Source organism: Linepithema humile, chromosome 3 (genome assembly GCF_040581485.1).
Source record: "Linepithema humile isolate Giens D197 chromosome 3, Lhum_UNIL_v1.0, whole genome shotgun sequence".
Taxonomy (NCBI): domain Eukaryota; kingdom Metazoa; phylum Arthropoda; class Insecta; order Hymenoptera; family Formicidae; genus Linepithema; species Linepithema humile.
Genome location: NC_090130.1, coordinates 20734854 through 20748859, shown reverse-complemented (window position 1 = coordinate 20748859; position 14006 = coordinate 20734854). Strand labels below are relative to the sequence as shown.

Sequence of the window (14006 nt, the reverse complement as noted above, 5' to 3'; positions counted from 1 at the left end):
AATAATACGATAAGATTCTGTTTGTCGTTAAATTAGAAAAAGATATGCTTACTGTAATGATAGTGCCATCGGCTGCCTTCTTTTCACTTTGTATTGCTGTAATCGTAAATGTTTCCTTCAGAAGAGCTTCTACGTTAATTTCCGACAAATCTTTTACTCGTAGAGGAGGACGCGGTTCAAATATTTTTGATAAATTCTTTGGCAGTTCGCCATATACCGTCTTGACAAATTGAAGGAAAAATTGTATCTATTAACAAAAAAAGAAAATCTTAAAATTAATATTTTAGATATACGTAGAGAATTATAAAAGTCAATATTACTCACGTCTGGATTAAATGTTGGTTTATACTGCTTATGAAGTTCGATAATGATGCGTAAACATACTAAAACATTCTCTTCATTATCTGTTTCTAGCAATCTGGACATGAGAGTCAGAATAGATCTGACATACGGACGCAAGTAGTCATTGCTAGGCAATCTATGTATCATTTCCAAAATCAGTTTTCTAACTTGTTGAATATTGTATTCTGATATGAAGTGCGGCTCTCCTTCTTGCAGTATCTTCAGAAAAATCTTCATCATGTGATCAAGAAACCCCGGATATTGCGAGGAACACATAATGATCTATACAATCGATATTGAAGTATAAACATCTGATAGTTTAATTTAAAAAAAAAAATTGTGCTAAGGTAATAAATGTAACATTGACAAGATCGCACCTCAAAATTTTCTGACAATTCCTGAGCTGCCTTCAGCTTCAGTTCATCCTTCGAACTTGGATCACCCAGCATGGTCACGTATGACCGATATGTATTCATTTGCGTCACTGGATCGGGAGCCATTTTTCTGATTATTATGCTTGATTCTCAGTCAATATTATAAACAGTTCATTAGAGAAAAATCTGTGAAAAAAAAGTCAAACATGCAATACATGCAGAGATGTCCAAGAATATTTAAAATAAAGCTAAAATGCAAATATGGAGTACCGTTTTCAATATTTCTTTGATTTTCAAATATTTAAAATGTAAGTTATAAAGAAAACACATTAATTGAATAATATTAATTAGATAATAAATAGTTCTTCCAATACAGTATATAGTTTACATATATTTGATACAAATGTTAAATTGTGTCTGCAGGAATGTATACATGTCTTAAAATCAATTCCTTTTCTATGCTGCGTAAACAAGCCTTAGCAACCATGCTTAAATACTTGAACTCCTTATCTACGTATAATTGTATTTTAAAAATGACTATATTTTTTGCATAATTTTCTTTAATATAGCAGTACAACATATAATTATATTTAATATTGTATAAACTATGAATCAACAAATAAGAATCTCATGAAATAGAACTCAAACAGATGTATCGTAGAAATTTCATATAGCTCAAGATACTCTATACTTCTATTGTAGATATATAAGACGCTAGTAACGCAATGCCGGTCTCAGTTTACTGGTATTGTTGGCAGTGATAAGATGTGATCTTGATTAATTGAAATTTTCAACTCAAATCCAGTAAATTCAGTGAGCAAGGCGCGTTAAAAAATAAAAAATGGACGAAACAACGATCGACTCGATCTTTTCAGGATCTTTGAAATCCTTACCGCCTGTCAGTTCAAAAATCGTACGAATATTCACAAGTTCGACCTTTACTGGTAAGTTATTACAACGAAAAATATTAGAATAAAATTAATTCAACGTTGAAAATTTGTAAGAAAACGTAAGGCATAGAAAAACGCAAATTGCGATGTAATGATAGCCATTTTTCAGACACAACAATGGAAAGAAATACTTTGATGGCTCAATGTTACCCCAAGCTCAAAGATTACTGTAGAGAAAAACACGGTTTGGAGTTTCAGGTAAGACCTGACACAGAGAGATAATAATGTGGCACATTGCTAGGATGTTCAGCGAACTAATGTATACATAGTAAAACATGAGTTATACAGTAAAATTGATTTTCACGGTGCCAGGCACCGACAACATATACGACATAAGAGATTCAAACTTTTCATGTTAATTCTTGACAAAAATCGAATTAAACTTCTTAATTAAGTACACGTCATACAGCTGATTACATATATTTGATTGAGCTAAGAAGTCTGTCAGTTTTAATCGTATAAGTTGTTATTATTCTAATCGTTATATTAAATTAATTTTTTACGTTTATATTAACATACATTAAAATGTCATTATATTTGTAATAAAAATGTAAATTTAACTTACATAATAATTAAACTTCTTTCCACAGGTGGTGGACATGAGATGGGGCGTACGTGATGAAGCCACCGATGATCACATGACTACAGAGCTCTGCATGAGAGAAATAGAAAATTGTCAGAGATTGTCCATGGGACCTAATTTTGTTGTAAATAGAACATTTGCTCTTAAGCGGCTAATATTCCATTGCTTAAATTATTTCTTAAACTCTTAAGAAATAATTTTAACAATTAAATCTATATTTCTGAAGACATAAAATAGAAATAAATTTCCATATTACAACTGCAGAATTATAATAATCAACATTGGCGAGTAAAGAGTTGAATCATATTCAAATCTTAACATTGTAGATTTGAAAGAGATTTTTAAGAATTTTTCCGAGCAACAAATATAATAAATACAATAAATATAACAAATACAATAAATAAACATCTTGTCACACAGGTATTTCTTGGACAAAAATATGGATACCGTCCTATTCCAACTTATGTCCTTAGCTCGGAGCTGGAGATGTTAAGGACAGAATTGGATAGTCAAGGCATGGAAGTTGGTGTTTTGGATAAGTGGTATAAGAAAGATAGTAACGCCGTGCCGCCTACAAGTATATTACAACCGATTTCGTCCATCCTTAAAAATTTTAATAACAAAGTAATACACTTTCAGCTATATTTAATAATCCCATTTGCCCGACAGTGTTTGTTAATAATTTATTATGTAAATAATTTTTTTCCTTCACTTATATTTTTTTATTTATGCATCTTTCAGAGAATACCTAAGCTACAACAAGAAGATCAAGCAATCTGGTGGGACACTATGTGCAAAATGCAGAAATTGTTTAGAAAAGGCGCGCAATCCTTGTTTAATTCCGGGAAATTCGATAAGGATACGATGCATAATTATTTCATGTCCGGTGAATAAGAGATTCAATGTACAAGAAGTGGCGCATGAAAAAAGTAGCTCTGCTTGTGTCAATGTTGACATAAGTTTTATCAATAAAGAAAAATCTTCATTATTGATAAAGATAATTTTCAGCACAATCTTAAAATACAAAACACATTACATTTTGAATGTAATACAAAAAATTTTTTTTATCAATAAGATTCTTATTGAGACTGAAATCAGAATACTTTTTCATGTGCCTTTTCAATGTGTTTAGTAGAATTATAATAACCGCTAATTTCGAAATAGTGACCGAGAGAGAAGTAATCAACGGCGTACTCAACGTTAAAAACACGAAAAACCATTGTCTGGCGTATGTGCGATACATAAATAACATCAATCTTCAAAACTTGAGAAAGGCCAGTCTGTTTATAGATATAGCTAATAGAAGCTTGGACAATGAAGCATCCAAGTTATTGGCTGATCTCAGAGACGAGAGATTACCGAATAAGATTGAGAGTACGAATTTGCAGAGGTATTCTCTTTGTTAGAAGCATACAAGTAATTCTTTTTATGATCAATCATGGAGAACATTACACAGGTACACAGTGGAGTGGGTTGGAAGAGAAGGCTTGGATCCTGAAGCACACGGCGAATACCTTCAGCACTTCATAACTCACTTCTACAGAAATATAGTGAAGCTCGTGGATCGTGCCATGCGAAAGGAAGACAGTTCCGCACAGGGGCAAATAATAACCGAGATTTTGCAACATCTTCATGCTTGTAATAATTCCGTAAAGGTAAAGATTTACCAAAATCAATGATATAACGCGAAATATTACATCAGCGTGAAAAATTTGTCGTTTCTTTTTAGGTACAATAAATTTGGAAATTCAAAGTTTTCTTTTTTGAAGAAATTGGATAATTTGTTTCAGGCAAAAAATTATATTAACAGCATTAGTTCAATTTTTAGTTATAATATGCTTTGAAATACTTTTCTTGTATCTAAACAAGTTTACACCTTACATTATTATTTCTATAATTTGTTATAATCAGATATCGATTAAATAATGCATTTCAAATTATTAATAAATATATTGTTAGTTCTAATCCCGCTCTCTTTGAGTTACTTCGTACATGTATATCGCTTTTGCCGTAGGTATTTTATGGACGCGAGGATACTTTAGAAAGCATAAAAAGTCACATGCTGGGGGACAGTGATAAGCCACTAGTGTTGTACGGAGAAGGCGGATGCGGCAAGACTTCTCTATTGGCGAAAAGTGCTGGTTTGACGAGTACCGTCTGGCTTACCGGTAGAAAACCGATGAGCGTAATTCGATATCTCGGCACTACTCCCGACAGTAGTGCGCTTACGCCCACATTAATCTCAATCTGTCAACAAGTAAATGTCATACACATCGCCCTCCTCTCTCTTTCAAAAGACGAAGCTGAAGTGACTTCGCTTTTCTCAGATTTCCTACAACTATGGACTGTCGTTTGAAGAAATCCCTGACGACCTGGTGCCGCTCACGGCTTACTTTAAGTATTTGTTGACATTAGCTACCACCGAACAGCCCATTTTGCTGTTTCTGGACAGCGTCGATCAATTGACAGCTGTGCAGGGTAATAAGCTCTCGTGGTTGCCTACGAGGCTTCCACAAAACTGCAAGGTAGACATGAATACAATTGTTATGTAAGTCAAAAGGTAAAGAGGCATTTGAGGAACTAAACCCTTTGCAAGACCTTTTATTTTTTGTCCTTTTCTCGTCCATAATATCAAACTAATGAAATTTTTAGCCCTTAAATGATCAAGCTATCGTTCTTGAAGATAGATCAAGTATTCTAAACTTGTATAAAACAACATGTAACATTTGTTGTTTTAATTCCTAGCCACGATTTGATAGATCCTTTAATTTCAATGTTGAGTCTAGTTTTAAACGTAAACGTGTATTTCATGATCAAATATATGTTTCAGATGGTTTTATCGTGCGCGGCAGAGGAATCAAATCCAGTGATTTCAAGAGAATATCACTTATTGCGCAGAATGATAGATACTGAAGAAAATTTCATCGAAGTAACTGCTTTGGGCGAAGATCTGGCTATGGACGTAATAAAGTGAGTTCGATGTTGATAATGTTCCTGAGAAAATTACTCCAAACTAATCAAAGGATACGTCTTTAACTATTTTAATCCTTATTAAAGAAAGATTGACGTTAAACTAACTGAAGAATCAACTTTTTGAATCCTTTTTAAGCATGTTGTATTACTGTGAGAAATCATAATTCTTGCAGAATGTGGATGAAAACAGCTAGAAGGGATCTAAATAATTACCAATGGCGTCTAGTGGCGAATGCTATATCGAAGTGTTCCCTGCCGATCTTCGTGAAGCTCGTGTTTGCCGAGATTTGTAGGTGGCGGAGCTACACAAAACCAGCGGACACACATTTGGCTAGCACAGTGATGGACAGCATAATGATGCTTTTTGAGAGGATCGAGAAGCAACACGGCAAGATTCTGGTCTTCCACGCGCTTGCCTACATCACAGCCGCCAAGTCGGGCTTATCGGAGTCCGAGCTCGAGGATCTGATCTCCTTGGACGATAAAGTCCTAGATGACGTTTATCAGTACCACTTGCCGCCGGTTAGACGCATCCCACCGTTGCTCTGGACTAGAATCAGAAATGATTTGCCTAATTATCTGAGCGAGAGAGAGGCAGACGGTGTGAGCGTTATGAATTGGTATCACAGACAATTCCGAGACACGGCTAAAGAGCGATATTTCAAAAATATGAACATGGCGTTGTACTTTCATTCGATGATCGCAGACTATTATTTGGGAATCTGGGGCGGTGGCAAACCGAAGCCTTTCAAGTACACCGAGATACAGAGACATCGGTAAGCACGGTGAATTCTTATGACGAAACTAAAATCTGCTATATCTCACATAAAAAATATCACACTGCAGTAACCAATTTCAAATTACAGATTCAATTTGACAGACAAGGAAGGCGTAGCGGATAGAAAAGTGCCGGAGCAACCATTGGCGTTTTATTCAAAAGAAGGGACTATCTCAAGATACAACTTACGTAAAGTACGAGAAATATGAATATTTAAAATATAACAAAAATATAATATGCTGAAGACATCTATCCTTTCTTTCATGATTGAAGTTCGGCGAATTGCCGTTTCATCTGATAAGAGCACGACGGTTTAAGGATCTTTTCGAAAACGTTTTATTCAACTACGAATGGCTACACGCAAAGTTAAGCTCTTGCCCTTTGCAAGCTGTGCTTTCTGACTTTGAAGACGCGTGTAATTTTATCGATAATCAAAGTTTAGTGAGGTAAACTAGCAAAGACTTTCTAGACAATACAAACATTTAAAAATGTTATAATTTTTCAAAATCTCTTATAAATAGTAGGTGTCCTATAGATTTTTTAATACTTTGATAGTAATTCAAAGTGTTTTCAGAGAACTCATGTTAGTCGCTGATGCTCTAAGATTAGGTGGCGCAATTCTGGGAAATCATCCGGACATGCTTGCTCCCCAATTGATCGGTCGATTGTTGCCGGAAATCGGCGCAAATGTTAACGTGAGAATGCTGCTCCGAGCATGCGATCAAGACGGCGTCAAGAATTGCGCTTTACTCCCTCTCTATCATTGTCTGCATACACCTGGTGGACCATTGAAAGTAATTTATATAATAATTATTCTTCAAATTTTATACATGCTTTTCCAATTCTGTAATTAAATTATTAAAAAATGTGGTATATAAGATATAATTCAATCATACAAATTAAATGCTGATTTAAGCTTTGGCAGAAATTAATTTTGCATGGGATGCGAATTTCAAGTTTCTCTGAATTATGATACTGCCGTTTAGTATTCGTTGGAAGGCCATCAGTTTGCGGTGTTCGGATTTTGCTTAACATCGGATTATCGTTACGTGGTGTCGATATCCAATAAATTCATCACCTGGGATCTGAGTACCAGCGATATGACGAGAGACGTCAATCCCGGCGTGGAAGGTATAATGCAACAATTGGTCTTAAGCCCTGATAACAGATACGCTGCGGCTTTTACAACCAGCTATAAGGTACAACATGACATCAATTCTAAAGAATTATTCAAATAGTTGAGAGAATAAGACATTAGTTGTGAAGAATACGATTGCAAAACGCTTAATTTCGAATAAAAATGTCTAAAGTTAAGAAATTTTTTATACACAATTTTTCGTAGACTGTCGTTTTGAATACTTTAACGGGCGAGTTTGTCATCATCGGCAATCCTTTGCCAAACGAGGATGCAGTTTACGGCGTGCACTTGATGAATCAATACGCTTTTATCTACGGGAAGCTAGGTTGGTGCAGGTTCGACCTGCGAGGAAACTTGCTGGACACTCACAGCAACCCTGAAGATTCTAACAAATGGCCGATTCTTTGTAAGAAATAAATTTATATATATATACTTCTTACATTGCTTTTTCTCACTGTCATGTTACTCTATGCAGACGTGGAGTATACAAATTTGGATGACTACAGAATAGTATTCTGGTCGGGAAGCATCGATGATTCGCGTATGCTCTTGCATACGTACAAGAAGAAAATAACGCTGGACCCAATTCAGTTTCACAGGTAAAACATAAAAGATATAGAACGTTAAACAAACTAATACGTTGAATAATTACAATAGCTGAAAATGATTCCAGTGCAATGGTTATGACGAAGGATAAAGGTACTTTGTACGCGTGTACGAACAAGAACGATTACAGAGTCGTGAAGTACACGAGTGACGAGACTTCGCCCTGTTGGGAAAAGATTTCCGATATGCCACGGGCGTACAACGACGACGTCGAATATCTGTTACAGTTGAAGCTGGACAGGGAAGAAGAAATGCTGTTGGCGACGACCGGAAACGGCTTTATCGTGTGGTTCTTGGAGAACAAAAGCGACGCGCATGTACTGATGCTGCCGAACGGGGTGAGGAACATTAGTACGCGAATGACGTGCTCGAACTCTGTCATGGTCAGCGGCACCAAGAATTACGCTGTTGCTGGTGTAAGGTGAGCGTCGTATAAGTCTTCCATAAATCTATAAAGAAGAAATATAGAGACAACTTAAATTATATTCTACAGAAAAAATCTATACGTTTGGTCGCTCGAGAATTCTGAATTGGTAAAAATACTGGACGCGCACTTTGCAAGAATCATTCAACTGGAGGCACTGACGATCGGAAACTGGAACAGCGTTGTGACGTCGAGTATCGACAGAAGTGTCAAAGTGTGGAATATCAACAATATTTTCGAGCAGGTTCACGTAATCGACAGACATGAATTGCAGATAGATATGATAAGGTAATATTTTTTTCTATTATCGACAATAAAGAGGAATGCGACCCATTTAAATCGCGTGATTCACCTTGTACGTTACAAAACAGTTTAGCTGAGGAGGGTAACTTAGCCGTTACAGTCACCAGAGATTGCGTAGGTGTTTGGGACTTGCTGACGGGCAAATTAATAGCCAAGCTAGCCGACAGTCCGTTAGGGGCGATTGTCACACATGCTTGCATCACGCAGAATAGCAAGTGAGTTAATTTCACCCGATTCAATCCTGCTAAATCACGAATCCTCTTGCCACTGTGAACAATGCAATCCAATTCGGAAATAGATATTTCATGAAATTACAAATAATCATTTCAGATATATCGTATCAATAGAATCTGGCAACGTTCTTGTGTGGAATAGAATAACGGAACAAGTTTTGTTCAAAGAGGAGCAACCAAATGTTAAACAGTTAACACTGATTGAGAACTCGACGAAGTTCATGGCCGTTTCAAGGCCGAATAACCCTGCGGGAGTGGAAAGTGTGCGAACAACAGCGACTCTTGTTATGAGAACCATTCCTGGTAAAGCAAATTTTTTGATATTTTTATAATATTTTAAAAATCAATAGTATTGGCTCTTTTATTATCCAATAATTTAAAGAATTAGTAGCTACTTAGTAGCTTATTAGAATTAGAAGCTACAAGAGCCAAGCCAGTTGATCTTGCTCCGTTTTTTATTTTACAAACTTATTGTTTACAATAACTCCAGTCATGTCAGGACTGTGAGGCGATGTCGGACAAACCGAAAGAAAATTAAAAATTAGAATACAAGAACACCAATCTGATATTAAAAAAAGATCAGGATCTCCATCGGTGATATCATTTCATAGGCTCGAATACAACCATAAAATTGACTGGGAGAATATAGAAATTAGATAAAGAGTCATCATATAGTAAAAGATTAATATCTGAGATGATACATATTAAGCCCTGCAAAGCGCAGATTTTTTACCCAATACGTATCTGCCAATATTAGAGATGTTTTCCACTTAATACAATCTATATATTCAAATAATCCTCTTCTTTATTTTTCCTCCCCCCCACAGGTATAAACTCCTACTCCTAATAATTCCTCCTTCCCCACTTATGTCTCTCCTTGAACCTTGTTTGTTTTTAAGCACAGTCTATCCAATCCTATTCCAATGACTAGTACAGTGTTATATAAAAAACGACAATTTTAATTACTTTTGCATATTCAAAGAGAGGATGACACACATTTTAACACTCATTTTACAAAAATGATATTATTAACAAGCACTACAGCATTGCATTGAGGTATGTTGGTTTTTAAATGAATGAATCTACTAGTATAATTGCACTAAATCAATGTAACATAATTGATCGTTACAAGATCGATATTTAAGATCTAGACATAGGATTTTATAAGTATCTACTATTATATTGGAAGGAATAGAGAAATATATCAATTTTTAAATCATTTGACTAAGAATTCTAAACAGAAAAGAATAACGTGGATCACCAAAAAACAACGTATGCAACCAATTTCGATAAAAAAAAAACTCGAATTGCGGAATTTACGGAAAATACACAGATGCGATTATAATTAGGCATAATTGATTAAATTATAACTAAAGACACTGAAAATGTGTGTTCCACAACCCGAATGGCTGAAACGTTTGTGGAGTTATTGTAAACAATAAGTTTGTAAAATAAAAAATGGAGCAAAATTAACTGGCTTGGCTCTTGTAGCTTCAACTAATTCTTTAAATTATTTTAAAAATATTAATAGACATATTTAATTATTTAGATGGTAAAATGATATTCTCTTTGGAATATCCTGTGAGAAGTAATACTGGTACACCCTTCCGACAAGTTGTGATAACATCAGACGATGCTTTTCTGGCGGTGCCAGCAGCAGATAAAGGCAACAGAGATTGCGTTATAATTTATAGCGCGAAAACAGGAGCATTGATTAGTAAAATACCAATAAAATTGCCTGGATTTAAGGTAACGTCTTAGTCTTTAGTATTAGTAACCAAGAGTCTTGGTTTTAATATTTAAGTTGATTATTCATAGTCAGATCAGAGAGTCAAATTCTGAAACATAATGAATTTAAAATAAGAATATAAACAAAGCAGCATTCTCAAAGTAAGACTATAGTCACTAGAAACATTTGTTAACAGGATATCATATGTATCACTCCTATGCCTAACAAAGCGCAATGGGTAGGAATCATTGGTTCCGATAAAGGCACAATTCTTGACATTAACAAGAAAAAGATTATACGTACGATCCCAAAATGGAGTGGAAACGTTAGCAAGGATGGCAAATATACTCTATATGCTCCTAGCAGGTATGTACATATATAGTAAAACATACTTTTAATTATATTTTATCACCAACTAAATATATGCTTTAGGGGTGGTCTTGAACTCATAGAATTAAAGAAAGGCACAACTGTGAAAACTTATATACCAAAAGTAGCTGAAGGAGTGTTTACTGTTATATCGATGTTTAATCGTACAGACGAGTATGTGCTTTATTATCACAGTGGTCGGAAAACTATTAGAGTCTTCCGGTAAGTATATGCAGATTAATCGTGAAAAGTTATTTAAATATTTTATCTAATTTCTATTTGCATTTGTACGTTCAGTATTTAGAAAGCTAAGAAATTGAAATCTATCACAGACTAAAAATCATGTAACACATTTGTGGACAATTTATTTCACAGATCTTCAGATTGTGAAAAGATAGCAAACTACAGAGTACAGGCTGAATTAAGTGCTATCGATAGCACACATGACGGCAGAAGTATTGTTTTGGGAACTGTTGATGGTTGTGTGTCTGTATTGGCAATAGCTGATCCTAAAAAACCTGAGATGACGGAATATCTTGCAAATGTCCCGTCTCGTGATGAAGAGGTGAGAGATAAATATATATTGAAAAGACACTAATATAATAAATTAAGCTTTTTGCACCATTAAATGTTTTAAATAACATTACTGTATTTATAGGATTGTTACTTTTGACATCTTCGAAGCTTTGAAGTCAACTTCAGAGTTTTGAAGCTTCAAAGCTTCAAAAATGTCAAAAGCAACAGCACTAATTTATAGCATTCACTTTTGGGTTAGATTCATCATTGCAATATTGCTTTTCACATTTACTTGTAATATTGACTCCACTATATTGCTTTGTTAACTCATTTGTTACAACCAATCAATTTGTTACATAAATTTGTGATATATAAACACAGTTTTAAAACACAAATTATTTGCACTTGCTTTGTTCCAGCGTCACAATTAATGTTATCATAACTTGAAATAATTTAAAAAAAGAGCAAACTGAGTCTTATATTTTCACTTTTCATGTTTTACCACATATTTCAGGTCTATTCAATTTAAGTTATTAATTTTTGTTAAAGCAAGTTATAAGATTAGTTTGTCTCTATATGAAATAATTCCTAGCAAATATTTATATACTTTTATAACGACAAATTGTTTTGTTATGAAAATTTTCAAGAAATACCTGTGTTTCGTTGTATACAACTATTCAAATGCTTACCAAAGTACTTAATAACGAGATTCATGTTTACATGCGGTCACAAATAACTTAGGTTAGAATTATTATGATTATTGTGACGCGAAATTTTTCACACGTAAATAACAAATATAACAAAAATAAATATTGAAATATAGATTAAATATTATAGATTGAAGCAAAATACCTGTGCTAAACGTAATTGCTTGTTATGTTTCCATTCTTTGAGAAAATAATCGTCTATTTTTCGTGGAAAGGCGTCGCCGGATTGAGTTTGCAAAGGTCACGATTAAGTTGATAGTTATTGATTCAGACTATCCATTGCGATTCGTTCAATCTGTAAACATTGTAATATTATTACGTTATATTATTCCACTATTTCGATGCTAATCTACCGTTTAAATATATTGGGTTATACACGTGTAGCACGTGTTTCATTCAACTTACCTGTGTTACCGGTGTAAAATTATGTGTTGCCGAATAAACTTCCTCTTCTGTTTCTTTAATATCAGTAGTCCTCGTTCGAACCTTGAACGATGATTTACTTAACAAAATGAAGCATTAACAAATGAAATTAAACTTGACACTGCTGTTACCTTCTCACTACCATGAGACCTTGCTTGCTTTGCTATTGCTTTCGCGCGGAACTATCGTGTGGCAAAACAGTACTCGTACGCAAGACGAAGAACGCATGCGCTGTTATGACCGCGAAATTACGCGACGTATGAAAGATGATAAATTCCCCTATTCTGTAACTTTTAACGATGTCGTTATGTATTATGTAATAACTGTGCAATGATACATAACGACATCGTTAAGTTACAGAATAGGCCCCAAAATTAAAATACAAAATATATCTTTCTTGGATTATTTGATTTTGTTTTAAAATCCTCTGTTTTTTAGGTCAAGTTTTCCTTCTTCAATTTTGTATCGAATTTATTTTTAATACTCCTCTAGCTAATTGATTATAAAAAAATTTTTAAAGATTTCGTGTAAAACATTGATATTTGACAGTCGGGGGCATCGTATCTTATTGCGTTACAGATGCGTTCGTTCCTGAGGCAGAGTATCGCGCGCGTTAACTCAAGACGTAGTGGGGAGCCGGTAGGTGTCAGCTTATGAAAATCGACCGAAATGTGTAGATCCTGTCTAGCACTGACATAGACTATGGGCCATTTTTTCCAACATCGGTTAACGTTAACCGATGTTGAAAAAAATGCCCTATGGCCGGTATTCATAGTCCGTTCTTATATTTAAGATTGTCTTAAGCACGGACTTATATTCGCTCTCTTCGTCACACATAGATTGTGTCTGACAAAGAGAGCGAATATAAGTTCGTGCTTAAGACGATCTTGAATATAAGAACGGACTATGAATACCGCCCTATATCTCTTTGGATTCTCGGTTACAAAATAATCTTTCGTATCCGTGTTTCCAATGTTATGTTTATCGGCATGGCTCTTTAAATTCTTACGCTGTATTCCACGTGATAAAATTCTTCTATCTTCTTTTCTTAAAAAATGAGCTGTAACTAAAATATGTATTAATTTTATTTCACCGAATAACAATTATATTGATTGAACTATATTTATATTAATTATATATATTTTTTACTTTACTTCATAAGAGATTTATGCTAAAGTAAAACAAAATATAAAAAGGAAAGTAAGTTTCGCTTCTACTTCAGCTATTATCAAGTTAACTTTGTTTCAGTGGAAGAAAAAAACCGAGAAACATCGGGCTGCGATAAAATTCAAAGCTGCTGCCCGGATCGCCCGTGTAACTCATGATTTATCAGCGAGCGTTAAATCAACGAGCGATATTTCGGAAACAATCGAGTAAACTTACAAAAATATGGAGTGATCTACACAATAGTCTCCAATCGCTATGCGATGTACTCTGTAGTTTTATTTAGCACTGATTGTAAAAGCAAAAACTTTACAAGTTTGTCATTATTACGACAAATCTCTTATTTTAGTCGATTAATGAATAAAAGAAAGGCGAACGTAGAAGATAAACCACA

At 34.5% G+C, this 14006-nt stretch overlaps 2 protein-coding genes across 3 annotated transcripts in view; one reads left to right on the top strand and one right to left on the bottom strand.

Moving 5' to 3' along the window:
• Nipped-A (Transcription-associated protein Nipped-A) overlaps positions 1-12649 on the bottom strand; it is a 26016-nt gene extending 13367 nt beyond the window's left edge. The window contains exons 1-6 of one of the 2 annotated variants that reach the window (XM_067351393.1): positions 12431-12649; positions 12171-12320; positions 2232-2318; positions 720-902; positions 325-624; positions 53-247 (exon numbers count right to left, since the gene is read on the bottom strand). In XM_067351393.1, the coding sequence (XP_067207494.1) occupies positions 53-247; positions 325-624; positions 720-842 (618 nt within the window). In that variant the 5' untranslated portion in view covers positions 843-902; positions 2232-2318; positions 12171-12320; positions 12431-12649. The remainder of the gene's footprint in view (positions 1-52; positions 248-324; positions 625-719; positions 903-2231; positions 2319-12170; positions 12321-12430) is intronic. The other variant, XM_012367811.2, reaches the window with a different exon arrangement.
• On the top strand, positions 1444-14006 carry LOC105672708 (NACHT and WD repeat domain-containing protein 2). Its single transcript, XM_012367812.2, has 26 exons — positions 1444-1660; positions 1776-1864; positions 2257-2373; positions 2670-2873; positions 2991-3135; positions 3414-3639; positions 3706-3904; positions 4264-4506; positions 4577-4774; positions 5080-5219; positions 5396-5998; positions 6089-6194; positions 6274-6446; positions 6575-6794; positions 6987-7199; positions 7343-7544; positions 7614-7737; positions 7812-8165; positions 8238-8456; positions 8540-8686; positions 8802-9007; positions 10254-10453; positions 10630-10799; positions 10866-11024; positions 11178-11367; positions 13697-14006. The coding sequence occupies exons 1-26, from the start codon at positions 1558-1560 to the stop codon at positions 13823-13825; spliced, it is 5079 nt and encodes a 1692-aa protein (XP_012223235.2). The 5' UTR covers positions 1444-1557; the 3' UTR covers positions 13826-14006.

Coding starts and splice junctions, on each gene's coding strand:
- LOC105672708 (XM_012367812.2), top strand. CDS start 1,558: ATGGACGAAACAACGATCGACTCGATCTTTTCAGGATCTTTGAAATCC. Junction 5,999..6,088: donor ACCGAGATACAGAGACATCG/GTAAGCACGGTG, acceptor TTCAAATTACAG/ATTCAATTTGACAGACAAGG. Junction 6,447..6,574: donor GATAATCAAAGTTTAGTGAG/GTAAACTAGCAA, acceptor AAGTGTTTTCAG/AGAACTCATGTTAGTCGCTG.